At 50.9% G+C, this 17,319-nt stretch overlaps 1 protein-coding gene across 1 annotated transcript in view; it reads left to right on the top strand.

Moving 5' to 3' along the window:
- The first annotated feature begins 381 nt into the window (after positions 1 to 381).
- LOC136591953 (hemopexin-like) overlaps positions 382 to 17,319 on the top strand; it is a 46,306-nt gene continuing 29,368 nt past the window's right edge. The window contains exons 1-2 of the mRNA XM_066588561.1: positions 382 to 474; positions 2,511 to 2,581. Of these exons, the coding sequence (XP_066444658.1) occupies positions 407 to 474; positions 2,511 to 2,581 (139 nt within the window). The 5' untranslated portion in view covers positions 382 to 406. The remainder of the gene's footprint in view (positions 475 to 2,510; positions 2,582 to 17,319) is intronic.

Raw genomic sequence — 17,319 nt, 5'->3', positions numbered from 1 at the left:
CTCCTCCAGCCTCCGCCACCCTCCTCCAGCCTCCTCCAGCCTCCGCCACCCTCCTCCAGCCTCCGCCAGCCTCCTCCACCCTCCGCCAGCCTCCTCCACCCTCCGCCAGCCTCCACCAGCCACCGCCAGCCTCCTCCAGCCTCCGCCAGCCTCCTCCACCCTCCTCTCTTTATGTGGGATATGTAATGCAGAGTTTATTTAATGAAGAAAAGCGTATCCTTTGTAGAGAGCTGCCGGCTCCGCTTTCCTTTTGGAGATACTGTATGCCAAGGCTTAGGGTGCACCAGGAAGCTGGCAGGTAACTTGGCTCCGAGGGCGTCACACCTGCTGCCAGCAAGAGGTTGTGTAATCAGATGGCGTATATATAGCGGGTCAGCGGAGCGAGCGGCCAGAACCGCAGCCCAGCATGAAGCTCTGCACCATCGTACCCGGCATCCTCCTCGGCCTCCTGCCCCCGCTCCTCTCCTACCCACTGTGAGTACCACCAGCGGCCACCTATGGTGTATCTAATGTGTGATACCGTCTGCAGAGCCGTGTATCTAATCCTATCCTGTGTGATACTGTCTGCTGAGCCGTGTATCTAATCCTCTCCTGTGTAATACTGTCTGCTGAGCCATGTATCTAATCCTCTCCTGTGTGATACTGTGCAGAGCCGTGTATCTAATCCTCTCCTGTGTGATACTGTGCGGAGCTGTGTGTCTAATCCTAAACTGTGTGATACTGTCTGCTGAGCCGTGTATCTAATCCCATCATGTGTGATACTGTCTGCTGAGCCGTGTATCTAATCCTATCCTATGTGATACTATTTGCTGAGCCGTGTATCTAATCCTATGCTGTGTGATACTGTCTGCTGAGCCGTGTATCTAATCCCATCATGTGTGATACTGTCTGCTGAGCCGTGTATCTAATCCTATTCTGTGTGATACTGTCTGCTGCGCCGTGTATCTAATCCTATCCTGTGTGATACTGTCTGCTGAGCTGTGTATCTAATCCTATCCTGTGTGATACTGTCTTCTGAGCCGTGTATCTAATCCTCTCCTGTGTGATACTGTCTGCTGAGCCATGTATCTAATCCTATCCTGTATCATACTGTCTGCTGAGCCGTGTATCTAATCCTATCCTGTGTGATACTGTCTGCTGAGCCGTGTATCTAATCCTATCCTGTGTGATACTGTCTTCTGAGCCGTGTATCTAATCCTATTCTGTATCATACTGCCTGCTGAGCCGTGTATCTAATCCTATCCTGTGTGATACTGTCTGCTGAGCTGTGTATCTAATCCCATCCTGTGTGATACTGTCTGCTGAGCCGTGTATCTAATCCTGTCCTGTGTGATACTGTCTTCTGAGCCGTGTATCTAATCCTATCCTGTGTGATACTGTCTTCTGAGCGGTGTATCTAATCCTATCCTGTGTGATACTGTCTGCTGAGCTGTGTATCTAATCCTATCCTGTGTGATACTGTCTGCTGCTCCGTGTATCTAATCCTATCCTGTGTGATACTGTCTGCTGAGCCGTGTATCTAATCCTATCCTGTGTTATACCGTCTGCTGAGCCGTGTATCTAATCCCATCCTGTGTGATACTGTTTGCTGAGCCGTGTATCTAATCCTATCCTGTGTGATACTGTCTGCTGAGCCGTGTATCTAATCCCATCCTGTGTGATACTGTGTGCTGAGCCGTGTATCTAATCCCATCATGTGTGATACTGCCTGCTAAGATGTGTATCTAATCCTATGCTGTGTGATACTGTCTGCTGCTCCGTGTATCTAATCCTATCCTGTGTGATGCTGTCTGCTGAGCCGTGTATCTAATCCTCTCCTGTGTGATACTGTCTGCTGAGCCGTGTATCTAATTCTATCCTGTGTGATACTGTCTGCTGAGCTGTGTATCTAATCCTATCCTGTGTGATACTGTCTGCTGAGCCGTGTATCTAATCCCATCCTGTGTGATACTGTCTGCTGAGCCGTGTATCTAATCCTATCCTGTGTGATACTGTCTGCTGAGCCATGTGTCTAATCCTATGCTGTGTGATACTGTCTGCTGAGCCGTGTATCTAATCCTATGCTGTGTGATACCGTCTGCTGAGCCGTGTATCTAATTCTATCCTGTGTGATACTGTCTGCTGAGCTGTGTATCTAATCCTATCCTGTGTGATACTGTCTGCTGAGCCGTGTATCTAATCCCATCCTGTGTGATACTGTCTGCTGAGCCGTGTATCTAATTCTATCCTGTGTGATACAGTCTGCGTGTATCTAATCCTGAGCATCAACTTTTCTCATCTTCTTTGTCCCTGTTGTAAGGCTGTTGGCTCTTCCCAGCATGCTCCGCTCCTCTCACCAACCTTCCAGGATGTGGCGGTCTGAGGGGGGCGCTGCAGGAGGTTAATCCTCCTTTCTGACTGTTGGCATTTCCCATGTAATGCTTGCTCTTCAGCAGCAGAGGGCAGCCTAGTGAGGGGGGTGGGGGCACACGGGGCAGGTAGACGATCACTTTCCATGTCCTCTATTACAGGATGAAAGGGAGACCCAATGATACCGGTACCAACCTGTTCTCTGACCCTGACCCCGCCTACAACCCGCCAGGTGAGCGCCGCTGCCGATGTATTATACCTGCCTCAGTAGTAATTACATCACTGATATCATGAGATGTACTCCCAGCCCTGCCGCATGCTGATGACATCATTGACATGAGGTAGTTGCAGCCCTGCCCCCTACTGATGACATCACTGATATAATGAGAGGTAGTCACCGCACCACCCCCTGCTGGTGACATCACTAATATAATGAGAGGTTGTCATAGCCCCACCCTCTGCTGATGACATCACTGATATGAGAGGTAGTCACCGCCCCACCCCCTGCTGGTGGCATCACTAATATAATGAGAGGTAGTCATAGCCCCACCCCCTGCTGGTGGCATCACTAATATAATGAGAGGTAGTCATAGCCCCACCCCCTGCTGATGACATCACTGATATGAGAGGTAGTCACCGCCCCACCCCCTGCTGGTGGCATCACTAATATAATGAGAGGTAGTCATAGCCCCACCCCCTGCTGATGACATCACTAATATAATGAGAGGTAGTCACAGCCCCACCATCTGCTGATGACATCACTGATAAGAGGAATCAGTGGGGTCTGGACTCTTTTGCAGATAGGGGAGGGCAGCTTGGTGTCCACGGACAGATGGGTTTCTTTCTGTTTAGGGTCTCCGTGGGCTGGAGCTAGGGGGCGCCGCTGCACAAGTCGACAGTTAACTAAAATATGAGAATGCGCAGCTTGGTTGATCTCTCCTCTAGACTCGGCACCACCGACAGACTCCTCCGAGCTCACCGAACAGTCTCTGCACTCAAGGTAGGCTGATGCCGTCACATGATCATGGTGGTCCTGTGGCCCTTAGAGAGACTTCTGCTCCTCACACGGTGCTCTTCAGCTTTACACTTGGCTTTTGCTCTCTATTACAGAAGCCACAACAGAAAATCAAAATCCAAGTTCCGGGGCCCCCAGGGGTCCGTATGCAATGCCATTCTGTAGCGCATTGAGGGGCCGTATACCATGCCATCGTATAGCACATCTAGGGGGGCCCCCAGAGGCTGTGCACAATACCGTCATGTAGTACATCCATGGGGCCCCCGGGGGCCGCACACCATACCATCATGTAGCACATCCATGTCTTCCTATTCAAGTTGTTATTTCACTATGGGACCCCGGTATGAGATAAAGTGCTGGATGGTCTTTTGACTGCGATCTGTGTAAGGATGACCTGTCAGTGTCATCATCATCATCAGTGGTCGGACTGTGGTCAGCGGGTCACCTCCTGAGATATGGGGCACATTTCAATGGCACTGAAGCCGACACTCCGATTTCTTCCTCTGATCACTGATGACTGCGGGACAGATCCTGATGTGCGACCCCCATCTATCAACTACTCATGACCTATCCCACAAATCAGATAAAAAGACCCGGAATACCCCTTGTAGGGATGTGCTACAGAAGATGGCCTGTAGGGGGCAACAGACAATCAGTCTGATGCCTGAAACAAGAGGGAAAACACCCACAGGTGTGGTCAGTGCTATAAAACAGGGTTGTTCCCCTTGCAGGAAGAGTCAGTGTCTGGCTCAGAGAGCCAGAGAGAGTGCAGGGCTGCCAGGCCCAGTGTGACAGCTCAGTGGAGCTGGGGCTGCTAGGCCCAGTGTCAGGCTGAGAAGGCCAGAGGTGGACAGGGAGACGCCCCTCACCTCAACACCTAGGAGAGGTGTGTGTGCCTGGGAGATACAGGCTGCAGTTACTCGGTGACTTCCAGTGTGAGCAGAGAGGCGCTGTGGACAAGGCGCTGCAAGCTTCCAGCAGGACCCCTGGGGATACGCCTGCCCTTGGACTAGAGACTGAAGGCACTAAAGACTGACGACCAGCTGCGCTCTGGATACCCACAGGTCTGTGCAGAACCTATGGACTTATATGGTCTCCTCAGCTGAGGATTTACCTGCTTTGCCCATGGACTGTAAAGGGTTAAAGCTATAAGAGTCTTTTGTTGTTTTCAATCATTTATTATTTATCTGGAGACCCAGCCGTTTGTATTGGTTAAGGTTATGTGAATAAAGCGAAAGGAAAGAAGGAAGCGACCGTTTGGCGTGATATGTAACCCCCGTGTTGTCACATATGGTGGAGGATGCGGGCACAAGCGGTGAAGCTCCCAGCTGAAAGACGCCAGTGAAAAGGCAGACAACCTCTATCAGTATGGAGGAATTGCTGAAGCAGTTGTTGCAAGAGAGACGATGCAAGTGCAGCTGGAGGAAAGGCAACTCCTAATAAAGCAGATGGCGATGCTAATGGAGACTGAAACTGATCACAGGGTTTTGTTGGGAGAACAAACCCAGAAGTGTGAACAAGGTTGTAAGAAGTTAAAGACACAGTCAGCAAAGAAGAATGGTGACTTGGAGTGCCAAGTAAGTCAGCTCAAGGAAGAGCTGGGAATACAGAAAGCTGCTTGCAGTACGGCAGAGAAGCAAGCAGAGATCTTGAAAGTCTTTCTGGGTGAAAAAGAAAACCAGGAAGCGCTGCATGAGAGACTGGTGTCCCAGCTACAGATGAGCTTGGATGAGAGAGCTGAAATACATGGAGCCCAAATCCAGGAGCTGGAACGGAGTCATGCTGCAGTTGTGGGGAAACTGTCCAAGCTGTTGAAGCAAATGGAAAAAGTGAAAGAAACATTGAAAAGTGAGTGTCTTGAGCTGACCCAAAAGGTGAAGGGGTTGTTGGATGACAAGTGCGCATATGAATGCAAGAAAAATACAGTGGAGATGCAGCTTCAAGAGCTACAAATAAAAATAACTGAAGGTGACAGTGTGCAGACAGCGTTGTCTGAGCAGGTGAGCAGGCTGCAGCTGAAGCTGGAAGCTCAGAGTGAAGAGTTCCAGAAGTTACTGCAAGAAGAGACGCAGCAGAGGCTTGGTCTCAGTGCACACCTGAAGACTATGCAAGGTGAGAAAGATGTGCTCCTCAAGCAGGCAGAGAAGGATGCAGAAGCTAAGAGAAACCTATCAGAGCAGATTGCAACACTTCAGGCGGAGGTGGTGGATCTGGAAGATAGAATGGAGAAGAGTGCTTTGTGTTTGGATTCTGTGAAAGAGCAGAAAAGAGAAATACAAGGAGAATTAGAAACTACAAGGCAGCAGTGTGAAGAGAAGACAGCCGCCTGAGAAGGTTAAAGTAAGTCTTCAGCAAGAGGTAGAAGATGCTTCTGTGAAGCTTGGTCAGCAACAGGAGCTTATGGCCAAACTGGAGAAGAAACAGAAGCTGTGTGAACAGAGGCTGACTGAAGAGAAAGCCAGATCTGCAAGACATGTCACTTGACCTGGGAAGGGCAGACCCACCTATGCTGTAGCCCCCTCCCCAATAACGACACAGCAACTTTCTTTGGATAAATTGGCCACAGCAGCCAGTTTATTACAATCAATAAATAACATTGAAATTATTACTCAGAAAACAAGTTACGGGGGAGGGTCCTTGGAGCCACAAAATCTGGTGCAACTATACAACTCTGAAAAAATACTTAGCCCCACAGCCGGACAACCAGGCTCAAGGGCAACATTAACCACCCATTGGGTGGCTAACACTCCCATTACTTAAGCCGGAGGGAGTCTACTGCCCCCTCCACCAACCAAGTAACCGCACCAGATAGCATACAATATACTAAGGAGGGAGTCTAAGCAGGTGAGCACTTTTCCCTCCCACACACAATTTCCACCGACTCCAAGGACCCCCCCCCACCCGCCAATGCAAGCACAGCTTACCCCTAAGCCTGCGCCGTCCCCAACAAACCCAATGCCCTCTCTATACCTTCTTGAATCCCAACTACCCAGATATCGATCCCGATATCATTAAGGTGAACACCATCTCCAGCCCAATAGTTACCTTCCCCTTTCTCCAAATCGATATGTCTAACACTGACTCCTGCGTTCCTCGCCACAAAAGCTGAAACATGCCTATTGAGCTTCACCCTTGCCCTATTGATTCCTACTAAGGAACGGGCACCCCTTCAACTCTTTCTTGGGATAATCTCCGACCACACCGCTGTCATCTGAGGGAACAGGCAACGTAAACGCAAAAAATCGTACTGAATGTCACGGCGCAATTCTCGCGCCGGACGACTCCCTAAATCGTTCCCTCCCACGTGCAGTACCAAAATATCTGGACTCCTGTCCATTCTGGCATACGAGTCCACCTGCCGCAGCACCTGGCCCCATTTCATTCCCCTCTCTCCTAGCCAACGCACTACGACTGCTTCTTTCCTAAACCCCAACTGCCTCCCCATAGGACGAACCTTTGCCCTCTCTGCAGCCCAATAAACGTAAGAATGGCCCATCAGCCAGACCAACGCTGGATCTCTGAGACCTGTAATGGAATAAAACCACAAATCATTCCACAAATCAGCCGTCCAACTGTACAACAAAAAAATTTTTTTATATACATGACCCTCACATTCACTGCCACTTACACCAATTCCGGACGAACATATAATTGAAATCTTCTCGACTCCCATCTCCCAATCCTCTTCACAACTTCTCCAAATAAACCCAACCGTGTCGCCTCCGTTGCGGCCCCTATACGAAAGGAATGTGACGAATATCCTCCTCCAACTAAGCCCAAAGCCGCCACGATTCCTTTTAACACCGCATTAAACTGAAGGCCCCATCTCTGTGACACAAGTGGTCCCCCAACCCCTTGCCGCAACTCCACATATTCCTTAAAGCAACGTACTGGACACATCAATGCACCCAGCACCTGCGCCAAACACACTTTACCTTTTCCTGCTTGATCAGTTTTTGACCATCGCAGCCAAATATGCAACACTCTGTCTACCAAATCTACGTCTCCCACATCTAGACCCCTTTTTACCACCTTGCTGGGGGACACCAATTCACTCAACCTGAATGCCCCAAAAAATGCAAAAGAAAATGCACAGCGAAATAACCGCATTTCATAAACATCGAAACAAAAACTTCCTAATTCCGCCCCCATCCTTTACAACAACTCAAAAGTAATGGGACGCCTCCTATCCTTCTCCTGCCTACCCCTCTGGAACCCTTTCAATGCCTGCCGCACCAAAAAGACTTTAGTCAAATCCCGCAGCCCTCTAAACTTGAAACCGAATGCCAACCCTACCATAAATCGATTGACTCTCGCCACAGACCACGGCATAAGAGCTACGTTCCTCAACCAAGCCAATAGTGCATTAACCTGTTCGTCTTCAGACAACTCTTCCCCCAAAACCCTCAACCAACGCTGCCAATCCTCCCAAGCTGTACGATAAGCTGTCCATGTGACCTGCGTCAACGACCCGGCAATCAGCTGCTCCGCCGCACGTCAACCACAGTCCATAGCTTCGGTGGACAGCGCAGACCCTCCCGTTCTGCCTCCGGCGCCAACTCCCAAAAACGATCCCACTGAAAACGAGAAAGGGAATCGCTATATTGTTGTCCACCCCGGAACATGGACCGCGACCACCCACGCGTTCAACGACAAGCAAAGTAAAACTGACGCAACAAATCAACCACTGGCGGCGAACGGGCCGACACGCTGTTAATCACTTGTACCACTCCCATGTTGTCACAGTGGAAACGGACCTTCTTGTTCCTGAACCATTCCCCCCAAACCGACACCGCTACCACAATTGGAAACAGCTCCAGTAACACTAAGTTTTTTTACTGCCCCGTATCGCCGCCATTCCCTTGGCCATTGACCAGCACACCATTGCCCCCGAAAAAATGCCCCAAACCCGAAAGCCCCTGCCGCATCCATAAATAGCTCACAATCAAAATTATCCACGGCTTGGTCTATGAACAACGACCTCCCATTGTACTTGACCAAAAAGGAAGACCAAACCGCCAAGTCTGCACGGATCTCTGCCGAGATCCGCACGAAGTGATGACCTGCCTTCACTCCCGCCATTTTTCTGCAAAACACTCGCCCCATCGGCATGATCCGACTGGCGAAGTTTAACTTCCCGAGCAAAGGCTGTAAAGTTTTAAAGGCAACCTTCTTAGACCGAGACACCGTCTCCAAATCTAACCGCAGTGAATTCAACGTATCCTCCGGCAGGCGACATTCCATCCTCTCAGTATCAATTGTGATACCAAGAAAATTCAGACAAGTAACCGGACCCTCAGTCTTTTCAGGCGCCAATGGAACACCACATTTTTTAGCCACCCACTGCACCGTAGACAACAGGGCACTGCACACACCCGAACCTGCCGGGCCAACACACAAAAAATCATCCAAGTAATGCAAAATAGATTGCAAACCGGACACGTCCTTAACCACCCCCCTCCAGGAATGAACTGAATGCCTCAAAGAGGGCGTGAGAGATCGAGCACCCCATTGGCAGGCATTGGTCAACAAAAAACGTCCCCTCCCAAACACACCCCAATAAACGAACGCTATCGGGATGAACCGGGAGCAACCGGAACGCTGATTCAACATCTGTCTTTGCCAGCAACGCCCCTCTACCGCATTTCTGCACCCATCTTGTGGCTGCGTCAAAAGACGTGTAAACTACCGAACAGTTCAGGAGCTATCCCGTCATTCACTGACTCACCTTTTGGAAAAGACAGATGATGAATCAATCGAAATTTCCCTGGTTCCTTCTTAGGAACCACCCCCAATGGAGAGATGACTAAATTGGGAATCGGAGGGGACTAAAACGGCCTCACCATGCGTCCCAACAGCACCTCCTTCTCTAACTTATCTCTAACAACCGACGGAAATTGTGACGCTGAACGCACATTTTTTGACACGCAGGGCACCCGATGCGAAGGCGCTGGGATTTTAAAACCTTCAGAAAAACCCTAAAACAACAACCGGCCCTTTTCTCCATCCGGATACCTATTTAGAAAGGGGGCCATCTCGTGAACCTTCACCGGCGTCCTCCCTTTTCCCCATCTGTCCCTGCAGTCTTACCTTTTACATTTAGAGGCCCCATGGGATGACCCGCTACACACGGAGCAATTGTGTTTAAAATGACAACTTGCTCCAAATTTACACTGGCCCTCATTATATTGCCAGCAGAAACCCGCCTTTCGCACTCCTGACATCCCGCCACTCGCGGCAAGGCTTCCTCCACTGCTTGCGCCGGACGGACCGGCGCTCCCAGGAAAGGACTGCCCTACCGCGTTGGGGCCATCACCCTGAGCCACAAGCCAATATCCCACCGGATATTGGGGCGTACTGCTTTGCGCTGACAAAATTGTTCGTCATAGCGCAACCACGCCTGACCCCCGTACGTCCTGTATGCCTCTCCGATAGAGTCCATATAGCAGGAGAGCGCCGAACAATTTTCGGGCGCCTTCTCTCCAATGACCCCGGCCAAAATAGCAAACGCCTGCAACCAGTTTGCAAACGTTTGTGGAATCAGCCTCCAGCGTTTTTTCTCCTCCTCCTCTTTTTTTGACTCCGTTCGCTTTCCTTTCTCTAGATTACATTTTTCCAGAGGTAGCAATGAAAAGATCTCGATGTACTCGTTTTTCCAGATCTTTTCACGCACCTCTTTCTTCAAATGGGCCACCAGCGGACCCTCAAAGCAGACATAAACTTCCCCTTTCGCCCTGTCGTCTAACCTAACTGCTTCCCCGTCCGCACTGCCACCGTTACCCCCCAACCCGGTGACCTACTGACGTACCCGGGCCGTCCCCTACACCCAAAGCACCTCCACTCCTTACCGGAACCCAAGCCGCCACCGGAGTCGGGTTTAATAAACCCGCACCGCTGTCCCTATCACAACGCTGCAACAACTCCCGCACCGTCCCTAACAACTCCCGCAATTCACCCCCAAATTCACCACCCACTACAGCAACACTCGCACCCCTCCTTTCATCCACAGCAATACAATCACGTAAAGCATTTGACATATAAGACATGACTCTATGCTCACCAGGCTGCATGGCCGCTGTGTCCCCACCAGCCGGATCCACGGACGTCATCGCCTCGTCGTCGCTCCCCGAATCTTCGACTTCTCCTTCCTCCAGCCGCTGTACCGCCAGCTCGACCGCCACACTCCGACTGGTCCCTGCTCTTTGCTCCTGACCCGGAACAACCACCGCTGACCGTACTCTGTGTGCGCTGCTCCCGCTAGCGTCCTCCACACTCTGTCGCTGACTGTCCGAAGGCAGAGGTTGTTGCCCATTCTTGGTCTGCCTGGTCCGGCCCCTGGCCGGTACATCACCACACGGGGCCACTGTAGGGAGGCTCCTCCTCCCACTCCTCACATTGCTGACACCGGCCCCAGAGGCCGTTCCACTGCTCTCCCGCTGCTTCCCAGAGGCTCCCACAGCCGGTACATCACCAGGGGAGACCTCCGTTCTGTCCTGCTGACTGGAGATGTCAGATGCTGCAGGCCCCACCCCCCGACCGGAGCGGGGGCCCCTGCTCACCGTTGACGCCGGCCGCCTGACAGGATTCCTCCTGCTCCCTGCCCTGATGCTTAGGGAGAGAACCGCAGCCCCGAGGGTCCCCGGAGGGGCACCGCAGCCTCCGGCGAGTTGGAGGGGTGACCTCATCCTCCCGCAGTCGCGACGGAGGTCTGGCCCGCCGCGACCTCCTCTCCTGTACTGCCGGAACCACCACACCGCCGCTGCTCGTACCTAACATCCCGGCCACCTGCTCTTGCAGCCAGTCCTGACCGTGGATACTGGCCGCTGCCCTGAGCTCTATCACAGACATGGTAAGTGTCACACTTCTTCTACTCTCGCTTTCTAGCTCTAAGATGGCACTGCCTCCCCCTCCCCTTACCTTATATATCCCCCTGCCTCCTACTTTTCCTACCAATCCCTGCCATTCCACCCTTATTCCAGAAAATTCTCTACACTCCCCTAAATCTTTGTTAACCCTTTCTAACCTCCCCCCTTACTAGGTGACCTGCCCCCCCCCCCCCCCCCCCGTGTCATGCCCGGCATCCGCTCTAAGGGTCCCTTGTTCCCTTTGCTACTGCCTTAACCTGAACTTGAGCATGCAGAAGAAAGGGCTAATGAGAAAGAAACAGAGGTACTAACCCTGACACGCACCCTGATAGGGGTGTCAGAAGAAAGAGCAGAGCTTCAGCAGTTCTCAGAGACGTGCATGAAGATGAAAGGCTGGAAATCAAATAGTCAAGCGGCTGAAAGAAGGGCTCAGAGACCAGAGAGGACTAAAACCCAGTTCAGACAGAAAAGAAAAAAGGGGATCTTGTTAAAGAATCTGAAAGAGTTACAAGTAGTGAAGAATGCCAAATTATGTTTACAAAGGGAGACTACTGAAGGTCAGAAGGTCTCACAAGTGGCGGCAGAAGAATAATGACGTAAAAAGGCAAACCCAGAAGGTGAGGAAACAGTTTGTCCAAATAGTAGAAGCCGATCACAGGGATGCGGGCTCCGAGGACCAACTCATCAGTGAACTGCATGCTGCCAAGCAAAAGTCAGTCAGAGGGAAAGGAACTTCAAAGAATGCGATTGGTGCTAACCGATGACAACACCGTACTAAGAAAAGAGATGGAATTGTTACAAAGTGAGGAAAAGAGGATAATTATAAACCTGAAAAATGAAGTGGAGACTGTAATCCGTAGCAAGGCCAGGCAGGAGCAGGAGCCACAAGAGGAACCCGTCAGACAGGTAAAAACAGAGAGAGACCCCCGAGGCTGGAGTTTAGACCCTGGAGGGCCAGAAGAAGAAAAATGTGATGCGGCCTACGGCCTTCATCAAGGGGGAGAGATATGTAGGGATGTGCTACAGAAGATGGCCTGTAGGGGGCAACACACAATCAGTCTGATGCCTGAAACAAGAGGGAAAACACCCACAGGTGTGGTCAGTGCTATAAAAAAGGGTTGTACCCTGCTGCAAGAGAGTCAGTGTCTGGCTGAGAGAGCCAGAGAGAGAGTGCAGGGCTGCCAGGCCCAGTGTGACAGCTCAGTGGAGCTGGCGCTGCCAGGCCCAGTGTGACAGCTCAGTGGAGCTGGCGCTGCCAGGCCCAGTGTCAGGCTGAGAAGGCCAGAGGTGGACAGGGAGACGCCCCTCACCTCAGCACCTAGGAGAGGTGTGTGTGCCTGGGAGATACAGGCTGCAGTTACTCGGTGACTTCCAGTGTGAGCAGAGAGGCGCTGTGGACGAGGCGCTGCAAGCTTCCAGCAGGACCCCTGGGGATACGCCTGCCTTGGACTAGAGACTGAAGGCACTAAAGACTGACGACCAGCTGCGCTCTGGATACCCACAGGTCTGTGCAGAACCTATGGACTTATATGGTCTCCTCAGCTGAGGATTTACCTGCTTTGCCCACGGACTGTAAAGGGTTAAAGCTATAAGAGCCTTTTGTCGTTTTCAATCATTTATTCTTTATCTGGAGACCCAGCCGTTTGTGTTGGTTAAGGTTATGTGAATAAAGCGAAAGGAAAGAAGGAAGCGACCGTTTGGCGTGATATGTAACCCCTGTGTTGTCACACCCTTTAAAGTTCTGGGGCCACCCGTGAGTCCTGAACTGAGACGACGCTGGCTTGATCTTGGCTGAGCCCGCGAGGTGTCGAGGATCGGGGTGTCGGACTGACCTCAGATGCCGGGTGCTGGATCTCTACACTGTCAGGAACATTCGTGGCCATCAAAGGTCCACAGTTTCGGCGTGGCACGGAGTCGGTTTTGCACTCCATCCCCCTCACTTTGGCGCTGTCTCTCGCTCGCACCGCGCCGTAAGACACCCATCTAGTTTTCTAAGGATTCTGCTTCCGCTTTTCCTGGGTGCTGCTTCCATTCACCCTATCTTTAGGACTAAGCGCTCATTCACACAGGCGGAAGCCTTATGTGCACCAAGTAGGACGTGCCACAGATTTGTTCATGCAATCACACACTGGTTGAAAAAACGCACTCATGTGCTGTACAAATATGCTCAATGTCAGGAGGGTCCGGCAGCACCAGACCCCTCTGACTGCTTCCATAATGACCACACACAGCGCTTTTCTGCTCTAACTGATGATTAGGCCCACCAGGGAGCGCTGTAGAAAGAAGTGGGGAGCTGCTAGACTCTGTGGACAGGTGAGCAGCCTCCCCGCACTACTCCATGGGCTGCAGAGCGCTGGTGAAGGCAGCCATGATGCCGCTCTACCTGGACTCCGCTCCAAAACTCTGGCTGCAAGTAGAGAAAGCAGCTCATGACTCGCACTGTAGTGCTGGCTAATGCTGCTCTGCTCTCTGCATGACCCGACGGCTCCCCTGTCTCCTGCGCTTGGAGGACCACAACACTGGGGAGCCGTCGGGTTATGCAGACGGCAGCTGATGAGCAGCTTCCACTGCCTGTAACCAGAGTTCTGGAGCAGAGATTCACAAGGGGACACTAATGCTAAACAGGGGCCACTGAAGGGGACGGCATTAAGACGGGGCCACAGAAGGGGGATACAAGCAGCAGTGATGTGGTGTCCTCTGCCTAGGAGGCCGGCCGGCGGCAGGGAGTCAAAAAATGTTCCTCTTGTAAATGTACATTAGAGCGAGCCGCATTCTTTACGAGCTGCAGAGCTGCAGGACGCACTACAGACGGATGAGCGGAGGGGCCCTTGTGATGATCAGCGTGTGCCGTGGAAGACCCCCGCCTGCAACAACCTCTTCTACAACAATCAGGCCTCAGTTATTCTCAATTTGTCCATTATACAACTGGGGGCCACTATTACCACAGGGGACCGTTATACCACTGGGGGCCACTATTACCACAGGGGACCGTTATACCACTGGGGGCCACTATTACCACAGGGGACCGTTATACCACTGGGGGCCACTATTACCACAGGGGACCGTTATACCACTGGGGGCCACTATTACCACAGGGGACCGTTATACCACTGGGGGCCACTATTACGACAGGGGACCATTATACCACTGGGGGCCACTATTACCACAGGGGACCATTATACCACTGGGGGCCATTATACCACTGGGGGCCACTATTACCACAGGGGACCATTATACCACTGGGGGCCACTGTTACCACAGGGGACCATTATACCACTGGGGGCCACTGTTACCACAGGGGACCATTATACCACTGGGGGCCACTGTTACCACAGGGGACCATTATACCACTGGGGGCCACTGTAACCACAGGGGACCATTATACCACTGGGGCCACTGTAACCACAGGGGACCATTATACCACTGGGGGCCACTGTTACCACAGGGGACCATTATACCACTGGGGGCCACTGTTACCACAGGGGACCATTATACCACTGGGGGCCACTGTTACCGCAGGGGACCATTATACCACTGGGGGCCACTGTTACCACAGGGGGCCACTATTACCACAGGGGGCCACTATTACCACTGGGGATCATTATACTACTGGGGGACCCTTTAACCACTGGGGACCATTATACTACTGTGGGCCACTATTACCACGGGGGACCATCATTACCTGCTGGGGGACACTAATATCACTAGGGACCATTATACTACTGAGACCCGCTATTACAACTTGGGGCCACTATTACCAATAGGTAACATTATACTACTGGGGCCAGTATTACCACTAGAGGTCATTGTACTGCTGGGGGCCAATATTACCACTAGAGGCCATTGTACTACAGTGACCACTATTACCACTGGGGACCAATATACTACTGGGGGCCACTTTTACCACTGGGAACCATTATACTACTGGGGGCCACTATTACCACTGATGATCATTATACTACTGGGGGCCACTATTACCACTGGGGACCATTATAGTACAATGACCACAATTACCACTGATGACCATTATACCACTGGGGACCTTTATAGTACAATGACCACTATTACCACTGGAAGCCATTATAATACTGGGGGCAACTATAACCACTCACTAGAGGCCATTGTACTACAGTGACCAATATTACTACTGAGGACCATTATACTACTGTTGGCCACTATTATCACTAGAGGCCATTATACTACTGGGGGCCACTATTACCACTAGAGGTTATTGGACTACAGTGACCACTATTACCACTGGGAAACATTATACTATTGAGGGCCACCATTACCACTAGAAGCCATTGTACTACAGTGACCACTATTACCACTGGGGACCATTATGCTACTGGGGGCCAGTATTACCACTAGAGGCCATTGTTCTGCAGTGACCACTATTACCACTGGGGACCATTATACTACTGGGGGCCAGCATTACCACTAGAGGCCATTGTACTACAGTGACCACTATTATCACTGGGGACCATTATACTACTGGGTGCCAGCATTACCACTAGAGGCCATTGTACTACAGTGACCACTATTACTACTGGGGACCATTATATTACTGTGGGCCACTATTATCACTAGAGGCCATTATACTACTGGGGGCCACTATTACCCCTAGAGGCCATTGGACTACAGTGACCACTATTACCACTGGGGAACATTATACTACAGTGACCACTATTTTTACTGGGGACCATTATACTATTGAGGGCCACCATTACCACTAGAAGCCATTGTACTACAGTGACCACTATTACCATTGGGACCACTATACTACTGGGGGCCACTATGAACACTAGAGGCCATTGTACTACAGTGACCACTATTACCACTGGGGACCATTATGCTACTGGGAGCCACTATTACCACTAGAGGCCATTATACTACGGGGGGCCACTATTACCCCTAGAGGCCATTGGACTACAGTGACCACTATTACCACTGGGGAACATTATACTACAGTGACCACTATTTTTACTGGGGACCATTATACTATTGAGGGCCACCATTACCACTAGAAGCCATTGTACTACAGTGACCACTATTACCACTGGGGACCATTATACTATTGAGGGTCACTATTACCACTAGAGGCCATTGTACTACAGTGACCACTATTACCATTGGGACCACTATACTACTGGGGGCCACTATTACCACTAGAGGCCATTTTACCACAGTGACCACTATTACTACTGTGGACCATTATACTATTGAAGGTCACTATTACCACTAGAGGCCATTGTTCTGCAGTGACCACTATTACCACTAGGGACCATAATACCACTGGGGGCCTCTATTACCACTAGGGACCATTAAAATACTGAGGGGCACTATTACCACTGGGGGCCAATAATAATATGGGGTAAACTATTACAACTGAGGACCATTATACTATGGAGGGCTACTATTGCTGCTGGGGGACACTAATATCACTAGGGACCATTATACTACTGAGACCCACTATGACAACTTGGGGCCACTATTACCAATATGTACCATTATACTACTGGGGCCAGTATTACCACTAGAGGCCATTGTATTACAGTGACCACTATTACCACTGGGGACCATTATAATACTGGGGGCCAGTATTACCACTAGAGGCCATTATACTTCTGGGGGCCAATATTATCACTAGAAGCCATTGTACTACAGTGACCACTATTACCACTGGAGACCATTATACTACTGGGGGCCACTATTATGACTGGGGTAAACTATTACCACTGAGGACCATTATACTATGGAGGGCTACTATTGCTGCTGGGGGACACTAATATCACTAGAGACCATTATACTACTGAGACCCACTATTACAACTAGGGGCCACTATCACCAATAGGGACCATTATATTACTGGGGGTCATTACTATTAGAGGGGATCACTATTAATAATAAGGACCCTTTTACTATATTACTATGAGCCACTATTAGTACTGTGGGCCACTATTACCAATGGGGGACATTATACTACTAGGAGCCACTATTACCACTGGCGGCCATTATACTACTGCGAATCACTTTTACCACTGGGGCCATAATACTACTAAGAGCCACTATAACCATGGGGGGCCATTA

The sequence above is a fragment of the Eleutherodactylus coqui genome, chromosome 1, assembly GCF_035609145.1.
Source record: "Eleutherodactylus coqui strain aEleCoq1 chromosome 1, aEleCoq1.hap1, whole genome shotgun sequence".
Taxonomy (NCBI): domain Eukaryota; kingdom Metazoa; phylum Chordata; class Amphibia; order Anura; family Eleutherodactylidae; genus Eleutherodactylus; species Eleutherodactylus coqui.
The sequence above is the reverse complement of the archived record's forward strand: the minus strand, read 5'-3'. Positions and strand labels throughout refer to the sequence as shown.